This window comes from Prionailurus bengalensis, chromosome A1, assembly GCF_016509475.1.
Source record: "Prionailurus bengalensis isolate Pbe53 chromosome A1, Fcat_Pben_1.1_paternal_pri, whole genome shotgun sequence".
NCBI lineage: Eukaryota > Metazoa > Chordata > Mammalia > Carnivora > Felidae > Prionailurus > Prionailurus bengalensis.
The window spans coordinates 231,790,495-231,812,901 of record NC_057343.1 but is presented as its reverse complement, the minus strand read 5'-3'; the positions used below and the strand labels follow the sequence as shown (position 1 = coordinate 231,812,901).

General features: G+C 42.1%; 1 protein-coding gene across 2 annotated transcripts in view; it reads right to left on the bottom strand.

Moving 5' to 3' along the window:
* CTNND2 (catenin delta 2) overlaps positions 1 to 22,407 on the bottom strand; it is a 940,792-nt gene that overhangs the window by 351,727 nt on the left and 566,658 nt on the right. For both annotated transcript variants that reach the window (XM_043601021.1, XM_043601022.1), the window contains exon 9: positions 15,129 to 15,384. In XM_043601021.1, coding sequence (XP_043456956.1) covers positions 15,129 to 15,384 — 256 coding nt within the window. The remainder of the gene's footprint in view (positions 1 to 15,128; positions 15,385 to 22,407) is intronic.

Here is a 22,407-nt window from a genome sequence, read left to right as displayed (position 1 = left end):
CATAACAAATCATCCCACGACTCAGTGGCCGACAACAAGAATCACTTATTATCTTGCTGTTTCTTAGTCAGGAATTCAAGACAGGGAACAGCGGGGGTGATCTGCCCCTGCTGCACAATGTCTGGGATCTAAGCTGGAAGAGTCAAAGGCATGACGGGCCCCGGTGGGTCTGCTTGGAAGGTGTCTCACTCACATGGCGGGCAGAGTGGTTCCCTACCCGCAGAAGTCATACACTGACACTCGCACGCCATTCTGCTGGTCACAGGCCAGCTCTGAGTCAGTGTGGGAGGGGACCACACAAAGGTGTGAGCTCCAGGAGATGCGGTGACTGGGCAATGACGCCACAGACGCCACCGTTAATTCCACAGAGCGTACCAGCCACACGGAGATTTTTCAGTAAGGATTAAGATGCGAGAATATTATTGCCGCTTTGAAATACTTGCAAACATTCAGAAGAAATATCATAATACTAGTCATTCATTTATTCAGTAAATATCTTTAAAATAGTACATACAGGGGCGCCTGGATGGCGCAGTCAGTTAAGCGTCCGACTTCAGCCAGGTCACGATCTCGCGGTCCGTGAGTTCGAGCCCCGCGTCGGGCTCTGGGCTGATGGCTCAGAGCCTGGAGCCTGTTTCTGATTCTGTGTCTCCTTCTCTCTCTGACCCTCCCCCGTTCATGCTCTGTCTCTCTCTGTCCCCCCAAAAATAAATAAACGTTGAAAAAAATATTTAAAAAAAAATTTTAAAATAGTACATACAGGCAAAGTAAGGTAAAAACTCAGGATTTCTCGTTTACATTCACCGGGACGTATGTGAGCATTTGAAGCTAATTTTACATAACTCACATACTCAGAGAAGTGATTTCTTTCATTGTGGCTTCTAAGCCACTGATTTTCAGGCATCTCTTTGCAAACCAACTTTGCTTTTTTCATACGGTCCCTTTCATTCAATTGAAAACACTGTCCTATATTCTAAGGTTATTCCATGTTAGCTTCTCCTGTGTATTAAGCGGTGGTTGGAGGATATTCCAGAATAAAAGACTGGGCACCTTCTGGCGGCACCCCGATGTAACCAGCATATGAATTCCAAAACTGTGGGGAATTTACTGTGCCAGGTTTCAGAGTCTACAGGAAACACCTGGGGTCTCACTGCGGCCTCCTTCAGTATAGAGCGGCTGACGGTGGGCGGGGTCCCTCGCTTTAGGGGCTTCTCTGCAAATGGTCCAGATATCAAACAGAGTTTTCTTGGTGTAGTGGGTTCATCTCTGAAGAGGACCCCACAACTGATGGCCCAGGGGCCACGTTTGGGTATGAAATTCTAAGTGAGGATACACGTTTCATCTCACTCAATGAGAGGCGTTTTAGCACATAAAACATTCCGGATGGCAAGAGGCTTTCCTTCTAAATTTCCCACTCCATATCTTTCTCCTCCTCCTTCCCTTCCTGTTCTTCCTCCCCCTTTTCCTCCTGCTCTTCGTAATACAATGATTCGGACTCTAGACCACGCGTGGTTCAGCAGTCCAGTTAAGACGGCTGAATGTGGTCTTCAGTAGATGAAAGAATTTAGGTTACTGGATTTGTCAAACCGTAATTTATCATGGCAATGGAAATTTCAGTTCAAAATGTATAGTATTTCTTACTATCAAATGCTAATTTTATCTCCATAGATGTCAGTGCCTCCAAATTAATGAGCGCTATTAGCTGCAAAATACCTCAAGAAGCAACAAAAATTAATTCCCATTAGTTACGAACTGACAGGCAACTACCACCTTCCTTGTAGGACAATGAAAGTTTTGAAAGCTCCCCTTTTGGCCTCAACCAAATGTTTAAAGTCAGATGGTGAAGAAAGGCGACTTACAACATCGTGAGAAATATTAAAGCTGGTCTGTACATGAAATCACTAAAGGAGATTTCAGATTTTGATTGCAGGGGAATCTACACAGAAGGCTCTGAGGATTAGTTAATTGAGATATGCTAATCATGAAATAGGCCTTGAATAGTTCCACAGTAGAAATCGAAGATAAAGAAAGGAAGTTCTTTTAAATCAAGAACTAGTCAAGTTCTCTGAGAAGGATAGCGTACTTTAAAATGGCACGTAATTTCATGGGGCGCCTGGGTGGCTCAGTCGGTTAAGCGTCCGACTTCGGCTCAGGTCACGATCTCGCGGTCTGCGAGTTCGAGCCCCGCGTCGGGCTCTGGGCTGACGGCTCAGAGCCTGGAGCCTGATTCCGATTCTGTGTCTCCCTCTCTCTCTGCCCCTCCCCTGTTCATGCTCTGTCTCTCTCTGTCTCAAAAATAAATAAACGTTAAAAAAAATAAAAAAAATAAAATGGCACGTAATTTCAAAAGGTTGAGCAGAAACATGTGGATGCCTATTAAATGCGTCAACAAACAACCAGAATGTGTTTTTCAATGTTCTGATAGCTACTGTGAAGGATCCATATTTCTGCAGGGGAAACAAATCTTGAGTTTCTCCGGTTTTGTGAATTTCTATTTTTCCTTTTTAACACTCTATCAACATTGATTTAAAGAACGGATTATTTTTAGAATGACTTAAAAAAAAAGTGGAAAAACAAAATAAAAGCAAAGCATGGCGTGAGAGAGCAGGCCGGCAGATAAGTAGACAAGGAGGAAAATCAGTACCTTGTTACTGTGTCTTTTTGCCACGTGAATAATATTGTGCTTTTGTAAGTTTTGCAAAGTCGTATCTCCAGATAAATGTGTGCAGAGCCAAAAACAGATAACTTGTGTAAAAATATACACATGTATACACACACACACACATAAACTATGTCCGTTTGTATCTATATATATACACACAATCTATGTATGCAAAGACACATAATCTATGCAGCACGCACACACGTGTGCATGTATACTCCCATATATGTATGTGTATGTATACACACACACACACACACACACACAGATGCCAGTTTCATTAATACAATCAAATCTGGGATTGTCAAGATCCCCCTGGAAAATGACAGTCCCTGAGGAATGACTGACCAACGTAGCTAATTCTGTCACTCTGAATTTTCTTGGGTTCTCTTTCCTGGTGAGGGCTCCCCACCCCCAGGAACCAACAATGGTGGGGGGGATGTTGTCAGCACTTTTATAAGCTCATTCAATAATGGACCCATACAACATTCCTTTGATTCCCTTTGAAGCACAAAATCGTCTTTTGATTCCTTCAAACTCCCTCCAAGAACCCTAAACAGTATCAAGTGGGAAGTAAACAGGGAGTATTTGGACATGAAATAAAGGCAGTGCACCCAAGTGGAGCATCTGGATCTTGGAGCTTCCTGTGGATCTACAGGTCTCAAATTCTCCATGAGATTTCAGGGAAAGGAGGCCCCTTAGTTTTGGTTCTCAACTTGTTTCCAAGGGACACCATTTTTTTTAAAAAAAAATTTTAATGCTTATTTTTGAGAGTGAGACAGAGTGTGAGTGGGGGAGGGACAGAGAGAGAAAGGGAGACACAGAATCCAAAGCAAGCTCCAGGCTCTGAGCTGTCAGCACAGAGCCCGAGGCGGGGCTCGAACCCATGAACTGCGAGATCATGACCTGAGCAGAAGTCAGACCCTTAACCAACTGAGCCACCCAGGCGCCCCCAAGGGGCATCATTTTTAATATTTACATCCCTTTTGTGCTCTGAAATAGTCTGATAAGTTCTTTCACACTAAAGATGAAGAGACTGACTTCCTCCGTCTCGTTTGTAGCTTCCTGTCTCAGAGCTCTGTTTATCCTCAGTGATGGGTACAAGGCATGACTTCACCCGCAAGATCCTATACTTTTCAGTATGAAAACATCTAAATCCAACAGGTAAGACACACATCACACACATGAATCTGATTATCAGTGAAAAAACAGAGAATAACTGAGAAGCAGGAAGGAACATAAGTTACTAGTTAAAGTAACACATTTAAAGCATAAAAGTAACCCTGAAAAATAATTGTTCGTTTTACTTAGGAAGTCAATATGCCATTCCTTCGAACCACCAATTACTTTTATTTTTATTATGAGTTATCACTGTACTTACCATTGTTGGGGGCCCTAAATTAAGACTGAAATGCTTGACATTCCACAGAGTGTTGACTTCTAGGGATCCAAGGTACCCTGATGCTGGAAGGTGTCACTGGAGTTAGTCTCTCCCATTATTTGGGAAAGATTTCATGATAATTTAATTATTGAATAGAACCTCTCAGTTGTTTTGAATTGGGGGAAAGACAAAAATCTTGATTTCTGGGACACAGAGTGCAGGTGGCTTTAGGCAGAAGGTTAAAGGAAAGTTCTGGGAAGAGTGTATACACTCAATTTACACTGTTAAATCATTAGACATACAAGTAGAGTGACTGAAGATGAATGTTCTTGGCCGCATAATGGAACATAATGGCAGACCATCACAGCCAGCTCTGGAGAGACTGGGCAGGGGACAGGAAACTTTACAGACAAGAGGGTGTGTGTCGGCTCTACCTAACCTGGATTTGGCTTTTTGACCTAAATGAGGTGGAAAAGTCCAGAATGCATGTAGCCCGCTCGAGACAGATGGGTTCCTCAGACTCATCCACACACCTGGAGGCCTGGCTAGTCTGTGGGGCCTGCAAGGCGTGAGCTCTTGGAGTGGGTGTGGACTGCACGCTCCCCTTCAAACTTGGGGCAGCGTCTGGTTTAGTCAGAGCCCATGGACTGAAGGCAAAGAAGAGGTCGGTTCTCAAGAGAAAAGTCTGTTTGCCAGGAAAGCACAACACGGAGACTTCCAGCACAAGTGACAGAGTGGCCGTTAACCATGAGCTCATTAGTACCCTGTGCGTAGTTGCTTGTCAGTCGTGACTCCGTGTCATGGCTCTTTATCGTGGAATGTCGTGGCGCTCCCTGGCCTGAGTCTGCTTTGGTATCAGTGAGGTGGGGGTGTCGTATTAGAAATGAGTTGCTGTTTTAAAAGTGCACTTGTTTACTCTTTACGAGTGATTTTTAGGACAGGAGGCAAAACGAGTATCCTTGGCTGTGGGAAAAATCAATACTGGCACAGACAAGTACTGTGTGAGAACACTGGTTTCCTTTAAACCGATAAAAGGAATTCCGGAAAGGAGGCTTTTGTAAAGCAAACCAAAAAAAAAAAAAAAAATCCTTTTGCAGTGAAGTCTTCCCTTCCATCTTCACTTCTGCTTCTCCTGCCACGAGGGCTGGGCTCTCAATTACCCCACCTCCTTGCACTGGCCTCCCAGCTCCTGGGCTCTCTGTCCTTCCAACTAGACAGCTCTGGCCTCTCTGCCTTCACCCATGTTTCCCATGGCTCTGACTCCATCCCTGGGGGTGTCTTGATGGCGGGGGGAGGGGGGACAGCATAGGGGGGAGGGGACTGGTGGCTGCAGTCCCAGGGGGCGGGGCAGCAGTCCTGACACAGCCTATGATGGGCCTTTCCCCGTGCAAGGAAATATCCCAAAGATGTCAGAGTCTTAACAACTCTCATCTCACAACTTTATGAGGAAGATGATGATACCGTCACTGTTTCGCGTACACGGATGCTAAGGGCAGAGCGTCACTTCCAGGATCGCGATTGGCCGCGAATCCCTTTCCCCAGGTGACCCCCTCCACTCTCCCATTTGAGGTGAGTCTACACTGCAGGGCTGTGCAAGATCATCCGTCGGGCTGAGAGGGGAGAACCCTGGAATTTCTACTCAATTATTTAATGAAACAAAATAAAGGAATGAATAACTATCATATTTACTCTATGGATTGGTCCGCTCACTGGTTCTCCCAGTCAGAGGATGGTGCATCTTTGTTGCAAGCTGCCCATGGCAGAGCTGATTATGACCGCCCCCCCCCGCTTCTTCCAGCACCTCCCCCACGGCCCCTTGTTGCTGTCGGTGCGTTAGCCCATGTGAAGTTTTAGATCTTACCTAGCTTGAAACCAACCCTCACAATATGAGCAAGGCAGCAGCACTAATCATTCAAGCACGCCCAAAGGCCAAGAAAAGAGCTGAGTTCACCCATCTATCTCTCTCCAGCCGGAGCAAAGACCGCCAGCCATGTGAACCAGTAACAACAGAGATACTGTGCTCAGACCTTACATGTTCAACCATGTCACTCTTCCTGAAGAAATGTCTTCATAATTAAAAATACAAACCGATCTAAAAACTTTCAATTTTGTTGTTTTATCTTTAACAAACCCTATCTCAAGTCCTATCTTCGGTGTACAACTATTTTCTTTTTTATTTAAATTTTTAAAAAATGTTTATTTATTTATTTGGGGGGGGGAAGGGGCAGAGAGAGGGAGACAGAGGCTCCAAAGCAGGCTCTGTGCTGTCAGCAGAGAGCCTGATGCAGGACTTGAACCCATGAACCGTGAGACCATGACCTGAGCTTCAGTCAGACGTTTAACCCACTGGGCCACCCAGGAGCCCTGTGTACAACTATTTCACAGTGTAAATAGTGTAAATGTACACTAAGGCTTGTGTGGTTGGCTGAAGAGTGTCCTCCCAGAGTTCACATCCATTCGGAAGCTCAGAACGTGACTTTATCTGAGAACAGGGTTTGGCAGATGTAATTAAGGTGAGGCCACACTGGGTTGGCGCGGACCCTAAATACAACAATTGGTGTGTCCTTATAGGAGGAGAGGGGGCTGGGAGAGAGAGAAGCTCGTAAGTGAAGACTGGGGCAGAGGCAGGAGGGATGCTGCCACAATCCACGGAACGGCCGGGGCCACAAGAAGCTGGATCCTCCCCTGGAGCCTGAGAGGGAACGTGGCCCTGCACCCACCCCTTGATTTTGGACTTCTGGCCTCCAGAACTGTGACAGAGTGAATCCTGTTGGTGTAAGCTACTCAGTTTGTGGTACGGTGTTATGGCAGCCATGGGACAGTAATACATTATATCTATACTTCATAAGAAACAGATCCTCACATGGGGTCTAAGCTAACATTCCCTTCTGTATTACTAGTTAAAGTAATACATTTAGAGCATAAGAAGAACACTGCAAAATACACTGAAAACACTGCAAAAAAACACTCAGTTGCTCTTCTCTGCTTCTCTGATCATGTCTGTCTTGTTCACACAGGGCCCCGCAGTCACTTTCTCTCTCACATAACTTTGAAAGCTCCTCGAAAAATGAAGTTGTTTTCATGCTGTCATCACACCCACAGAGCTCACCCTAGAATATTCCACCGGGAAGCCACATAGAACACAGGTGCCTTCAGACGGACCTGGAGGGAGGAGCCCAAAGACTGGGGAATACACGCAAGGCTCTGCCTTTGGGCCAGCTCTGGCCACTCCTGATAAAATCTCACTGAGGACATGCATGTGTGTCTTTCATGTTTCCAAGGGACACGGAGCAGTGTGTTCGGTAATTATGCTGGATGACAAAACTGGGATCCAGAGATTTCTGAAGCACTGGATACTGGAATGACTGTGAACGAGAAGTGAACTTGAAGCCCCTCATTTATGTTAAAGAGAAAATTAAAAATTCAAGGTAAGAATCATTAATTTATAGCCTTACAGAAGTCACATGCGGAAAGACTACATTTTATGATGATTGTAACATTAATATTGGGATCAATATTCATAGTAGTTATGAACACGAGATAAGAATTTGGACAGGTATGGATCCAGTTTCTAGCGCTCTAGGCCTCAGTTTACCCATATGTAAAATGGGCACTAAAAAGAGTTGTGCCAGAGGGATTTAGGGGAGGATTAAATTAAATAATGCATATTTAAAAAGTTTAATGCTGTCGTATGATCAATTAGTCTTCAGCAGAGCAGGAAAGAAAAGGCAACAGGAAAAAGTTTCTTCGACAAATGGTGCTGGGAAAACTGGACAGCTACATGCAAAAGAAAGAAATTGGGCCACTTTCTTACCCCATACACAAAAATCAATGCAAAATGGACGAAAGGTCTAAATTTGAGACCTGAAACCATAAAAATCCTGGAAGAGAATACAAGCAGTAACTTCTATGACATCAGCCATGACAACTTCTTTCTAGGTATGTCTCCTGAGGCAAGGGAAACAAAAGCAAAAGTAAACTATTGGGACTACATCAAAATAAAAAGCTTCCGCACAGTGAAGGAAACGATCAGCGAAAATAAAAGGCAACCTACTGCATTAGAGAAGATATTTGCAAACGGCATATCTGATAAAGGGTTAGTACCTGAAATCTATAAAGAACTTATAAAACTCAACCCTCTAAAACCGAATAATCCAATTATAAAATGGGCGGAAGACATGAACAGACGTTTCTCCAAAGAAGACATCCAGATGGCCAAAAGACACATGAAAAGATGTTCAACATCACTCACCATCAGGGAAAGACAAATGAAAACCATGAGATACCACCTCACATCTGTCAGAATGGCTAAAATTAATAACTCAGGAAACAACAGGTGTTGGCAAGGATGTGGAGAAAGGGAAACCATCTTGCACTGTTGGTGGGAATGCAAACTGGTGCAGCCACTCCGGAAAACAGTACGGCAGTTCCTAAAAAGTTAAAAATAGAACTACCCTATGATCCAGTAATCACACTCCTAGGTATTTATCTAAAGAATACAAAAATACTAATTCAAAGGGATACATGCACCCTGATGTTTATTGCAGCAGTATATGTTTATCTACGATAGCCAAATTATGGAAATAGCCCAAGTGTCCATCGATTAATGACTGGATAGAGAAGATGTGGTACATATATACAACGGAATATTACTCAGCCATGAAAAAGAATGAAACTTCTGCCTTTTGTGATGACACGGATAGAGCTAGAGAGCGTTACGCTAAGTGAATAAGTCAGGGAAAGACAAATACCCTGTTAGTTCACTCATGTGTGGAACTTAAGGAACAAACCAAATGAGCAAAGGGCAAAAAGAGAGAGAGAGAGAGAGAGAGAGAGAGAGACAAACCAAGAAACAGACTCTTAACTATAGAGAACAAAGTGTTGGTTGCCAGTGGGGAGGGGGTCAGGGGATGGGTGAAATAGGTGATGGGGACGAAGGAGGGCACTTGCTGTGATGAGCACTGGGCAATGTACGTAAGTGCTGAATCACTATATTGGTCACCTGAAACTAATACTACACTCTACATGTTAACTGTACTGAAATTCAAATGAAAGCTTGAATAAGTAAATTGAAATAAGATAAAAATAAAATAAAAATCCCAAAAAAGTTTACCACCCAGTACAAAATATATTACTTTAATTCATTTTTTAAATTACCATCGTGGGGCGCCTGGGTGGCGCAGTCGGTTAAGCGTCCGACTTCAACCAGGTCACGATCTTGCGGTCCGTGAGTTCGAGCCCCGCGTCGAGCCCCGCGTCGGGCTCTGGGCTGATGGCTCAGAGCCTGGAGCCTGTTTCCGATTCTGTGTCTCCCTCTCTCTCTGCCCTTCCCCCGTTCATGCTCTGTCTCTCTCTGTCCCAAAAATAAATAAACGTTGAAAAAAAAAAAAAATTTTTTTTAAAAAAAAAAATTACCATCGTTATCATCATCACTATCACAAACATTCTCATCTTACTCGCAAGAAAACCTACTGTGACCCCAGGTTGCCCGAAGGTAACGCTTGCTCCCTTCCCGCACTTCTGGTGATGCAGGAGACGACCGGGAAGGACACTGCAGGGCTCCCAGAGGAGGGTCCTGGAAACCACGGCTCAGGGAAGGGACGCAGCCAGCACAGAGACAGGAGCCCCGGGCATTGGGGAGGTGGTGTAAGTGTCTTCGAGGGCTGGCCTTGGGAGGGAGGATAGGCATGATCTCATGTGATTTCAAAGGTCAGGAACAAGGTCAGGGGATGAACTTACAAGAGGTGCAGGTTTTGTATCACTCTAAATTAGTTTATAGGCTTGAATTACTCGAAGAATTAATAAAATGCTTTCAGGAAATGGTGAGTGGCCCGTGGCTTAGAGGCATTCAAGTAGAGACTGAATGCCAACTGTTAGGCTTGCTTTTAGCCTAACTGAATAAGTGACTTCCAAATGCTCTTCACACTCAGATGGTCTGTAAATTGTGAACGCTGTATTTTGCCGCAGTTAAATAAATGATTATTGAGCATCTGAAGTGAAAACCAAGCTCCCCAGAGATCCCACCATCTAAGAGAACGGGACAATGAAGAATACCATGTAACTGTGTTCACTGTAAACACTTCAGCCATGTCACGTAAGTTACGTAATAGTGTCTTAAACGTTACTAAAGAATTGAAAATTATTTTTCAAATCTTCACCTTTTAAAAAGCATTGTTGTAGTATCTTTTGTTTCCTGAGTATTCATTCATTCACTGTCTGCCATACATGTGGTTTTGTAGTGGGCAATGAAGAAACAGCCTTTGGAAAACATTCTTAACCCAGGTTTACCTACTGATAAGATATTTATAAGCAGCATTACTAAATAATATTTGCTAATATAACATCCAATAGTAAAATAACTTTAATCGCTTCCTAAAATAGATAAAACATAGTAGAAATGCAGTAGCAATTCCTTAGGATTCCTTAGAAAAATGAATATTTTTTTATTATTGTTCAAAAATTGTGGCTTGAAACAAAGGAACTCTATGGAATAGAAGTCTCATAGAACCAACTAGAAGGCAGGTGCAAATCTGGGCCCAAAGTCAGCATTAAAGATGTGCCATTGTATTTATTTCTGTTATGTTGAGTAACAAAAAGAAGACAGCATTTAAGTTTAAACCAGGTTTATAATAAGTGAGATTCTTTTAACATGTTTGAAAAATTGCTGGAGATTGTGCACATCACGAATTACAATATCTTGAAAAGGGATTCATCAACAAGATTAAAAGATGTTATTCCTAGGGGTGCCTGGGTGGCGCAGTCGGTTAAGCGTCCGACTTCAGCCAGGTCACGATCTCGCGGTCCGTGAGTTCGAGCCCCGCGTCAGGCTCTGGGCTGATGGCCCAGAGCCTGGAGCCTGTTTCCGATTCTGTGTCTCCCTCTCTCTCTGCCCCTCCCCTGTTCCTGCTCTGTCTCTCTCTGTCCCAAAAATAAATTAAAAAAAAAAAAAGATGTTATTCCTACTACAACCTACATGCTAAGTTATGACAGGAAATGGCTAAGCCATAAGTTTCCTTTTATGGATAAGACCATTTATAGTACTTTTAGTACACACAGGTATGCCAGTCTTACGTTATGTTGTTCTAGTTATTTCATCAATCAGATTTTTTAAACGTTTTTTTTGTTTTTTTGTTTTTTTATTTTTTGGGACAGAGAGAGACAGAGCATGAACGGGGGAGGGGCAGAGAGTGAGGGAGACACAGAATCGGAAACAGGCTCCAGGCTCCGAGCCATCAGCCCAGAGCCTGACGCGGGGCTCGAACTCACGGACCGCGAGATCGTGACCTGGCTGAAGTCGGACGCTTAACCGACTGTGCCACCCAGGCGCCCCTCATCAATCAGATTTTTAAAATAAGGATGCTATGACTTATCACTCCCAACATCACTAAAACCTCTTTCATATTACTTGATGTTAAGATTTATATTTGACCTATGTGTTTGAAAACAACAGTGTATAAAATTCAGAATTTGGAGGGCACTGAAAATATATTAGCCATGTTAACAATCCTTAAGAGATTCACACATTCAATTAAAAAATAAAAACTTCTTGGAAAACAAAAACATATGGATGTAAATTTTCTCAGGGGTTGCTGACTCTAAAAAGGAAATTAGATTTTATCATCTCTCTGTATAAAAAAGGTTTCTGTGCATTCTTTGTTGGAGTACATCACGGGGGCAGCCAAAAGTAAAAAGACCAAAGTTTTGCCTCCATATACGACGGAGCCAGCATGTGAGAAAAATGCAAGCCTTCAGAACCAATTTTTTGCATGCTGTGGTTCAGAGGAATTAAGAGCTGAGTATCTGGTTTCAAGTCTAATGACTGAATTGGAGCTATCTTGATTTCAAATTCTTATTTTAAGGTACACTATTTTCTGGAAGGCTTCTCACTGAATAATACTGAAACTCAGGAGCACATGGGTGGCTTAGTCCGTTAAGCGTCTGACCCTTGATTTTGGCTCAAGTCATGAACTCATTGGTTTGTGGAACAGAGCCCCACATAGGGCTCTGCTCTGACAGCATAGAACCAGCTTGGGGTCCTCTCTCTCTCTCTCTCCCTCTCTCTCTCTCTCTGACCCTCCCCTACTTGCTCTTTCTCAGAAAATAAATAAATAAATAATACTAAAACTCTTCCACAGAAAAATACCCTGGTCTGCAGTAAGATACATAAGGCAGGTATTAGAAAAGAAAAGAAAGCCAAAAAAATAAAAAAAATAAAACAAAGACCACACATCCAGTTAGCAATCAGCAGAGCAAGGAGACCGATCTCCGTAATTTCTATCACTTCTTTCATCATTCCAAACTCCTACACCCAAACACCAGGTACTACCATTCAATCACCCTCTGAAAATAATCATAAGAGACGGGAGTATATTCTTTCCTTTTCCTTTTTTTATGAAAACATTAAGATGTTCATGCCAACACGTGCTTCCGAGTCCTAAAAGTATGGATTCTAGCCCATGTACCCACCTGCCAGCAATGTGATCTGCAATGTCATTTAACACTCTAATTCTCCATTTATTCAAGGCACTAAACCTATCAGTTTCCTTCCACAAAGGAGAATTACATCAAAGATGTAAGTAAAAGTGCTTTGAGAATTGTAACGTGCTGTAAGCATATGTTGGGAACAGCAGAGGCTTACATGGTCTGGTATTTTAATGATAAATAAAACGTTAAAAAAATTCTCTTTAAAAATGTATGTATAGGGGCGCCTGGGTGGCGCAGTCGGTTAAGCATCCGACTTCAGCCAGGTCACGATCTCGCGGTCTGTGAGTTCGAGCCCCGCGTCGGGCTCTGGGCTGATGGCTCAGAGCCTGGAGCCTGTTTCCGATTCTGTGTCTCCCTCTCTCTCTGCCCCTCCCCCGTTCATGCTCTGTCTCTCTCTGTCCCAAAAATAAATAAATGTTGAAAAAAAAATTTAAAAAAAAATGTATGTATAAAAGCTTGAAAAAAGTCTAGGGACCGAAAAGCTTTAAATCATGGGTCACAGTGCCAAAATAAACAATTCTGAACCCTGGAAGTTAAACCTATTAGTTCGAGTAAAATTCACCTGATAACAATCAAAATTTATTACTCAAAGGAAGATGCAAAAATCTCGTCATAGGAGAATCATCGTAATTTGGACTTGAATTTTAGATTTGAGACGTCTGTCAGTTAAATCTGAACACTGTGACATTTTCCCCTTTTTAAAGAAAACTCGACAAGAAAGGCATTACTGTATTGTAAGCTCTACCCATTTTTGGATGATGCCAGATTATTAGTTCCTTTTGTATTAACTAAGCCATGACAATCTAGTTCTGGTTCTAGATATGGTTCTGTTTTGTTGTATATCCGAGCTGAGGATGGTGGAAAGCTTTTTTTTTTTTTTTCAGATTTAACACATAGTTAAGGGCTAACGACTGGCTTTCTTGAAAGTAACGGCGAATCTGTAATTCATATGACACAATGGCTTGCACATAAATTTTACACATACACAAAATTAATAGCCAATACTGCCTTATTTATGATTAACACTGCTTATTGGTGTTTCCCTTTTTTGGTTTATAGTGGGCATGCAGTAAATATTGGTGACACAATCCATAACTTAAAAAGGTAAGAGAGCCATAGCAATACACTGAAAGAAGAAAAAAAAAGGTCGTAAAAATGACAGTAATAAAAAATAGAAAGGATACACCATTTAATAAAATCAAATGCATTTAATATACAGCATAAAATAAAGAGGCTAGGCTGTGGCTAGGGAAACAAGTACATTTGGTTTCTTGCTAAGCCAACTTTTCCTAATATGAAAATTTAAAACCTTTCCACTGGAGATAAAATGTTTACCCTCATTTAAATATATGGCGCTAAATAAAGCAATGCCAATTCAATGATGTATTTTTCTATTTACCGTTTCCTAAGAGTTTACTACTCTTCTATTTCTGTATGTTTTCAGTAGCACGTCAAGAACAAATACTTCAGAGAGTGCTGAGGTGTTGTTATCTGAAGAACATTTCACCCACGCCAGCGAAAGTACTTAAGGACTTGGGGCAGATTTCAGGACCTTTGAAACTGAAGATCTGGATAAGCAGACTTATTTCTAGTAGTTAACAGTGAGCATTTATTACAATTTATTTTTATCATGGAGCCTCCATCAAATATAATATTCAACATGGACCCTCAAAGCCAGTCTGAATTGTGCTAAAGGAGCTGTCTCAAAAAATACTATGAAATGGTCCCATTATTCCTTTTATGTTTGTAGAAGCGATTTCTTTCCCACAAAAGAATCTATGGAACTCCTCAATACAGTACATATGCACTTGTGTGCTCTATCAGAGAAAATTCCTTGAGACGAATTTTAAGTACACTTACCAGAGCCAAGTGATATGCCCTGCTATAAAGAAATACCAGAAATCTGACATATCTATAGTATTCACAGATGCAGATATATATTTATGGGACTCTATCAGCATAAATCAAATGGCTATGAATAAAACATCACTAAACCAATTCTAAACTTCAGAAGTAGAGCACCACTAAATATCTCACCACTGCCGGAAAAAAGGAAGCAAAAAAGAAACACCACTCAGGAATAAGAATTTCTCTGATATTACACCCAAGTTTTTATCGACGCCCAAACAATGTCAACCTAATGTTTATTTTTGGACACAGAAAAATAAAGGTAATTGGATTTTCTAAATTTTCAATTCTGGGTATAACCCGGAAGGCATGAATACAGAAACACGGGTGCGCAGTGACCAAACACGGTTCCACTGAGACAAGAAGGCGCTTAGACCGGGATAGCTGAAGTCGAGCCACTGAGTCCCCAACTCCTCAATTTCTGTTGCACGAAAGGGAGCTGTTTCATATCTTATTGGAGAGATTATTATTTGCTGTTGAACCCCAAAAGATACTAGACAGAGACACATGATCAACAGCCGTATTCCAAATCAAACGCAAGATCATAAAACCCAGCCCCAAGCCAACCCTTTCATACTCAGCCAGGAACACGAACGCGATGGTGGGACACGCATGGAACAATGTCTTAAGGACGCCTGCTTGGAAAACCTCTTTAGACATCGCGGTCGGGAAAAGAAAAGGATTTGTACCCACCTGGGATCCTTCTGAATGCTATCGATGGACGGGGACCTGGCCAAGGTGCCTTCGGGCGGGAGGGCGGGGCCGGATTTGCTGTACGGAGACTCCACAGAGGGACAGTACTGCAGCTGTCGGTAGGGGTCTGCGTAATTGGAGGCTGGGCCCGCGGCGTAGCTGGCCCTCTGGAAGGTGGCCGCGGCGGCGTTCTGCGGGCCATGCTGGCTGCCTGTGCGCTGCAAGGGGACGGAGTCGACACCGGGGGAAGATGGGGCTAGGACAGGAAAGTAGGGACAAAGCAAAAAATTGAGGACCTGCTCACAGAAACGGTTAACCAGGTCTAAGGCAGGGGGCGGGGGGGAATTACACACATAAGAAAAAAAAAAGGGGGGGGGTTTGGAAGAATAAAAAAAATAATCTGTCATATTTGAACCAATACATTCAATGTCATCCACTAAAATGATCATTAGCATGCTATCTCCGAAATAAACCTTTCGGCGACGGGGTGGGTGGGAAATGCATCAGTTGTGTGTTGATGGCTTCCCAATCCCCAAGAGAAGTTTTGTTCGTCTCAAAGGAAAATAAAGTCTGTGTAGAACCCAAACGCAGAGGATGCATAGGGACCATTTATAAGGCATCATGGATGGGTAGTTCTTTATTGTTCAAGTTGAGAAGATTCAGGAAGTGTTCAGGTGATGTCACATTAATTTTATTAAGAGTATAAGGCAAACTTAGTAATGTCGCGAATTTTCCTGAATAAAAGAAAGCAACTGCGGGCCTGGGGGTGGGGAGGTAGGGTGGGGCAGGGCTCCTATTTCCACAATTAGTCCTAGAGCAGTAAACACAGGACTGCTCTAGCTCCTGGAAAGCGATTCCCCAAAGATTTCCATATGCCTCTTCTTCAACTAAAGCTGTCACAGTAGCAAGTAAATTCGGGGAAGGGTAGGCAGGTGGGAGGAGGTGCCCAACTGCAACCCAGACAAAATAACGAGCCGACCTGGCTTCTCCAGAAGCACCTGCATCTTTTCGAAACGTCTACATTGTTCTGGGAAGAGTCTCCACCAGTTATTAACGTCAGTTTGACTAGTCCCAAACTGAATTTCAATTATGCTTCCTTCGTGGATTCTTGTCAGTCCATTGCATGGCATTGTTTTTATCTGGTTCTCAAAAATATCTGACGTCTAAGGTTTAATGACCAAATACAATGCAAACAGCATCTTTCATGTTAACAGAATGGGACCAGTCATTAACTGCTGCAACAGTTGTTAGCCATGATCAGCCGTAGACAGTACAATTTCTTTACTGGCATTGCAGATGAGAAGATATCCAAAGAACAGCCAGTGTCTGGATACAACCATTTGTATCCAGGAGTATCCAGGCTCTAAGGAGTAGGATTTCAATTATAAACGATACCCCTCAACTCTGACTACTGAGTGCTTATTAGTGGGTGACAGAGAGTTTATTTTGTCCTCTCTCGCATTACAGGACATATGCCAAATCAAACACCCAAAAAATTATGTCACACTGAGCAAACAATTATGAAAAGAAGTTAAGGAAATTGTGCCAAATGACAAAAAAGCTATAAAGTGAACTGGAGGAAAACATTCTAATGCTGAGAACTGAGTTTTAATTAAGAGTTCAGGGCTTCTCAGGGTGCCTGGGTGGCTCAGTCAGTTAAGCATCCTACTTCAGCTCAGGTCATGATCTCACAGTTCCTGGGTTCAAGCCTCGCATTGGGTCTGTGCTGACAACGTGGAGTGTGCTTGGAATTCTCTCTCCCTCTCGCTCTCTCCCCCCTCCCCGTTTGTGCTCTCTTTCTCAAAGTAAATAAATAAACTTAAAAAAGAAACATTAAAAAAGAGTTCAGGGCTTCTCATTTCCAATGAATTATACAATATTTCATCTTACAATAATCAAAATTAGGAGAACAGCCACTGAGGCATGGTGAAAAGTAGAAACACATTTAAGAAAAACTTCCTAAACAAAAATTGTATGTATACTCTGAGGAGCGGTCTCTGAAATGATGAAGACTGTCCTGATGGATTGTTTCAAAATGACCAGTTTAGACTAATGAACATTAAGTTCAGAACCAGGAAATCTGTCTTATGTCTTTACGCATTTTCTGGAAGAGTTCTATTTTCTCGCAAACTTACAAACACGTGTAATTAGAATTCATGTTTTAATAACGTATGAACAATGTGTTTTATATCACGATGGCAGGGGTTTAAGATTTAGGCCAGGCCTAACCTTGTTTTTAGAAGAACAAATGTACAGGGGCAAACAAAATTTCATTTTCTAGAAGAGTTGTGACAGGATAGCCAGCAAATCCAGGACAAAAGCAGAAAACTAAATACACCTGACATTTTTCAGATAAATTCATTTTTTCCCCCTTCAGGAAAGTAATATCTACATTCAAGCTTGCTGAAAATGGTTACTAATACCAGAAAATATATCCTTTTCTATTCCAAAGTGTTAACAGCTAATGCAGTAAGTACAATGATTAACAGGAAAGAAGGACAACATGGCGGAGATCAGGAAATCATACAGAAATCTAAAAAAACAAAAACAAAAACATACTTGTTAAAAAAGTAGTAATAGTAAGGTGAGTGACCTAACCATGCCAAAAACTCTCCAGGGACTTTAAATTGAAAGACAATATCATGAGAGGGTTTTAAAAAAAAAAAACAAAACACTTGCAGCAGGAAAGACTGTAAGGACATTGGCTTCAAACGTGAAAACAGGGTGTGAAATGCAGTTAATTAAGCAGAAACAGAAATAGCTCCAGTATTCCAGGAGGAAGAGAAGGCAGAGGCAGATGTAGGAATATCGTCAGGCTCGTATTTGTACTTCACTTTGGCCTGTTTGGGGTCAGGGGCAGGGAATTCATTCAGAGCCTGGCTTCTGAAGTTAGACAAGTGGGTTCCTATCCAGGCCTTCTGGCCAATTCTGGGTATGAGACGAGGGAGTTACCGAGCTTGTTAAGCTCCACCTTCCTGACTGTGGCATGAAGAGAACAAGATGGCCTCATGGGATCATTATTTGCTTTAAAGACATGAAGGGGTGTTAAACATCCCAGATGTAGGAACTGTGAAACAAGTGAGCTATTGCTATGTCTACCATTAACAATGTTGAAATCAACTGATACTCGACAAGGAAATTGTACCCATTGCACTGGGGAGGGGGGGGGGGGAGACACTTGCCACTGAGTATCAGGCTCCAGAGCTCCAGCAAGGGCTTTCTGTCTGCTAAGACCCTATAAGAGACTGAACACATCACTCTCACGTTACAGATGGGAAACTGAGGCACAGAGAGATTACATAACTTGCCTGAGTCTGCCTGGTATCTAGCAGTGAAGGGATCAAGTCCTTGCACCCTGCCTCCAGAGTTTATTCTTACAACCACCACTGCAACTGGACCAGATTTTAAACTTCAAAATGTGTGTTACCGAATCAGCTTCATGGTAAGAAAATTTATGAGAGGCTTAAAATGAAGGGAAATGTCTACTAAAGGCATAGAGGATAGACAGGTTTACAATAGGAATTAACATGAATATTATAGTAAAAATTGGTAAAAGTTCGTGTGTTAATTTAGATCATTTCCCCTCAAATTGAATTTATTGAGATATGCAGAAAAATATAGGGAAAAATTCTTCACATAGGAAAAAAACCTAACGTTCATGTGTATAAAAATCAAAGAATAGGGATACTCATAGTTACCTTAATTTTATTTCAAAGTTGTTTTTTTTTTAATGTTTATTTCTTTTGAAGATAGAGTGTGAGCAGGGAAGGGGCAAAGAGAGAGGGAGACGCAGAATTGGAAACCGGCTTCTGCACTGGCAGCGTAGAGCTCGCTGTGGGACTCGAACTCACAAACCATGAGATCATGACCTGAGCTGGACACTTAACCGACTGAATCACCCAGGCACCACTCAAAGTGTTTTGTTTTTATTTTTTATTTTTTTAATTTTTTTTCAACGTTTATTTATTTTTGGGACAGAGAGAGACAGAGCATGAACGGGGGAGGGGCAGAGAGAGAGGGAGACACAGAATCGGAAACAGGCTCCAGGCTCTGAGCCATCAGCCCAGAGCCTGACTCTGGGCTTGAACTCACGGACCGCGAGATTGTAACCTGGCTGAAGTCGGACGCTTAACCGACTGCGCCACCCAGGCGCCCCAAGTGTTTTGAGTCTTAGTTTAATCACTAATACCAGTATAATTCGAAAAAAGAGGGTAGACTCTGCAATCTAAGATGGGTGAACAACTTCCAGAGAGATCTTATTAGAAAATCATAATCGCATGTGTGGCATTTGATAAATGACATTTCAGAAGTTTCCTGAATCCACAGTTTAAACTTTTAGGTCAGAATAAATAGGATGCCTGATGGGAATTTCAAAGTATAAAATGAGAATTCAAGTTGGTACTGCCGAAATGAAAAACAAAAAGAGACTAATCAGTGCAAAGAAAATAATGCAACATGGAATACAGACGGGGAGAAAAATACACTCTCTTGAAGTGTGGGTCATGAAACCGTCTGTCTTGAAGAAAACGTGTGAGGCTCAAATAGATCTCAAACTAGCCATCAGTAGTGTAACAACGCGATGCCTCGTATTTCTTTAAGCACGACATGGAAAAATGACTTCGGCATCACAAATTAAATTCCCCCTTTGTGCCCTACCTGTTCAGACCTCAGCGTGGCACATGCAAACCACGGCCCCCCATTAGTGTGGATCAGCGGACACTGGTCACACCCTTAAAGACTTTCCTTTAACACGTTGCCTGCATTTCTGTCCCATCACACATTTTCTCTTATTTGAGCTTTAGAGCTCGGCGGACCACGTCACCTGCCTTGCAGGACGGCTCTATTCAATGGAACCTTCCAGGGCAAACATCTTAAGTGGAAGACTCCCCGTCAGCGTGTCCAACACTCCCCTCTCTCCTCACCTGCTCCGCAAACGGCCCCTTCTCCCCTCAATGAGCTCTCAGAGCTCAGCGAGCCATGTCGCTGGTACCTTTGGGGAGATTTTAAAAGCAGCCTCTTCAGCAGCTGACTTGATACTTCACCTGACTTCTACACTGTTCACGAAATTACCTGTTTTCTTCAGAGCTACACAAATAAAGGTCTACTGTACAAAAGGGGGAAAGATGTTTTATGTGTGATATTTTCTCGAAATGGGGGAGGAGGGATCCTTTTTCATCAGCCAGACATTCTACTTGGATGATGATAGATGGTCACACCCGTTATTTACTGACCATAAAAAAACAAACAAACAAACAAACAAAAAAAACAGAATAAAATATAAGAATCTGGCACATGAAGAGATTTGGTTGCAGGGGGAATAAAAAGTGCGGTTCAACAAAAGAAGAAAAACCTTTATTTTTGTTTTTTTTAATTCTCTTTGCTTTTCTGTATATTTGCATTTACAGAAATATGAAAACATAAACTACACTTACCCTTATTAAATACAAAATAGGAACACAATAATTAAATACTATTCCCTGTGCAATCTCAGAAAATAAAGATAGCTTAGGTGCCATCAGGTCTAAGAACGTGGCCATGAACTCTCTTAAAGAGAATTCGACTCTGTTATTTTAGGGACAAAGAGCTTTTAGCACTCAATCTGCTATATTCCCAGCAGTATTATTATCTAGAACTCAACTGTAAAGGCCTTCCCATTTTCTGCACTCTACACAGGCTGATCCGTGCTAAACTCAATGGGAAAATATTCCTGGGTAAATTTAATGTAATCTTCCCCCCCCCCCCATTTTAATTCCAGTACAGTTCGCACTGAATGTTACGTTGGTTTCAGGTGTACAAAACAGCGATTCAACGATGCTATACATTACTCAGGGCTCATCATGAACATAATCTTTTAACTTCAGGTATTACTGCCTTTGTGGGGAGGGGCATTAACGCAGGGGTTTTACTAGTAATAGAATCATTATTATGGTGCGGGTGTTGATGTTTCTGGATTTTACCAAAAAACTGTTCCTCCTAGCCAACACTCTGCCTTCCTTCCCTCAGCTGAGCTCAGTTACACTTTTTATTCACATCTCTTTAGGTGGTTTGATATAGGTAAGCTTCTGGAAGCCCTTCTCCATTTTTAGAGGATATTCATCACCAGGTTCATTAAAATTTTCCAACAGGGTACTAACGTGCCCCTGACTTCCTAGACTTAAAAAAAAATAACCAAGATGTTATGAACGATCTAATTTGACTTGCTCTAATGGAAAGCAATCACTTTTACAGTTTGAAGTAACAGCATTTAAGAAGTAATAAACCGCTAATATGCCACGTTTTTGTGGACTCCAATGATGATTTTAATTGAAGATGTTATTTACCTGTTAGTGAATAATAGTAATAAAGTTGTATGAATATGAAGGTGCTGTGAAATGCCTCTATACCTTTATTGAGCAGTGGCCATTATTGTGGAGAATTTTAAGTTCTTTCAAAGTACTTTCTCCACACGTGCAAATATTTTCATCCCATTCTTTTTTTCTTTTCATGTTTTAGTATTTGTCAACCTCATAGAGATAGTTAGCAGATTTTCTCCTCGCAACATACCTATGATAACTCATTTTTTATTACAAGCTGACACATTCATCACAGAAAGCTTGTTTTCTCCACTCACTGAGAAATGCATTTATCCCAAAGTAAATTCATGCGACATTCATCACGGCAGACATTGGCCATTTTCATTAGTTTAGAAAGATGCATTTGGAGGACCGGGATAGGGGGGAGTGTCAGAGTCAAGCATTTGTGTTAATCAAATGACTCCTAAGTTGACAGTTACTGGTATGTTTGAGTTTGAAATAAAAATTCGTGCTACTTAGTTTCTGCTTAATAGACTTTATCATAAGCAAATCCATGAAGATCGCATCGTCCCTGCCTGGCTGTACTTCTTATTATATAAGCTCTGGTTTTGACAAGCCTTATCCCAGATGAAAGGTATGTTTTATTTAAACAGACATCCAAGTTAAAAGTGTGCCTCTTTAAATTTTCATCACGCAAGAAGTAAAGCTTCAGACACTGGGTTGATGTCCTGTAAAAGCAGGTGGGGATATTCGCGCTGCCATCAGACTCACTGGCCTGCCTTTTCGGCCGCAGATCACACCATTCCGCCTCCCTGCACAGGGAGAGAACATCGATGGTGGCCCCTCTCATTTCCTGGCTCTACAAGGAATGAGTGGCTGTCACGTCTGGCAAGAGGATGCTTTCCGTTCAGCAGACACCAGTGCTGATTCAGGAAGTGACCCTTTTGCCTTCTCTTAGGCGGCGAGATCTGTGGGGCCGCGCTGCT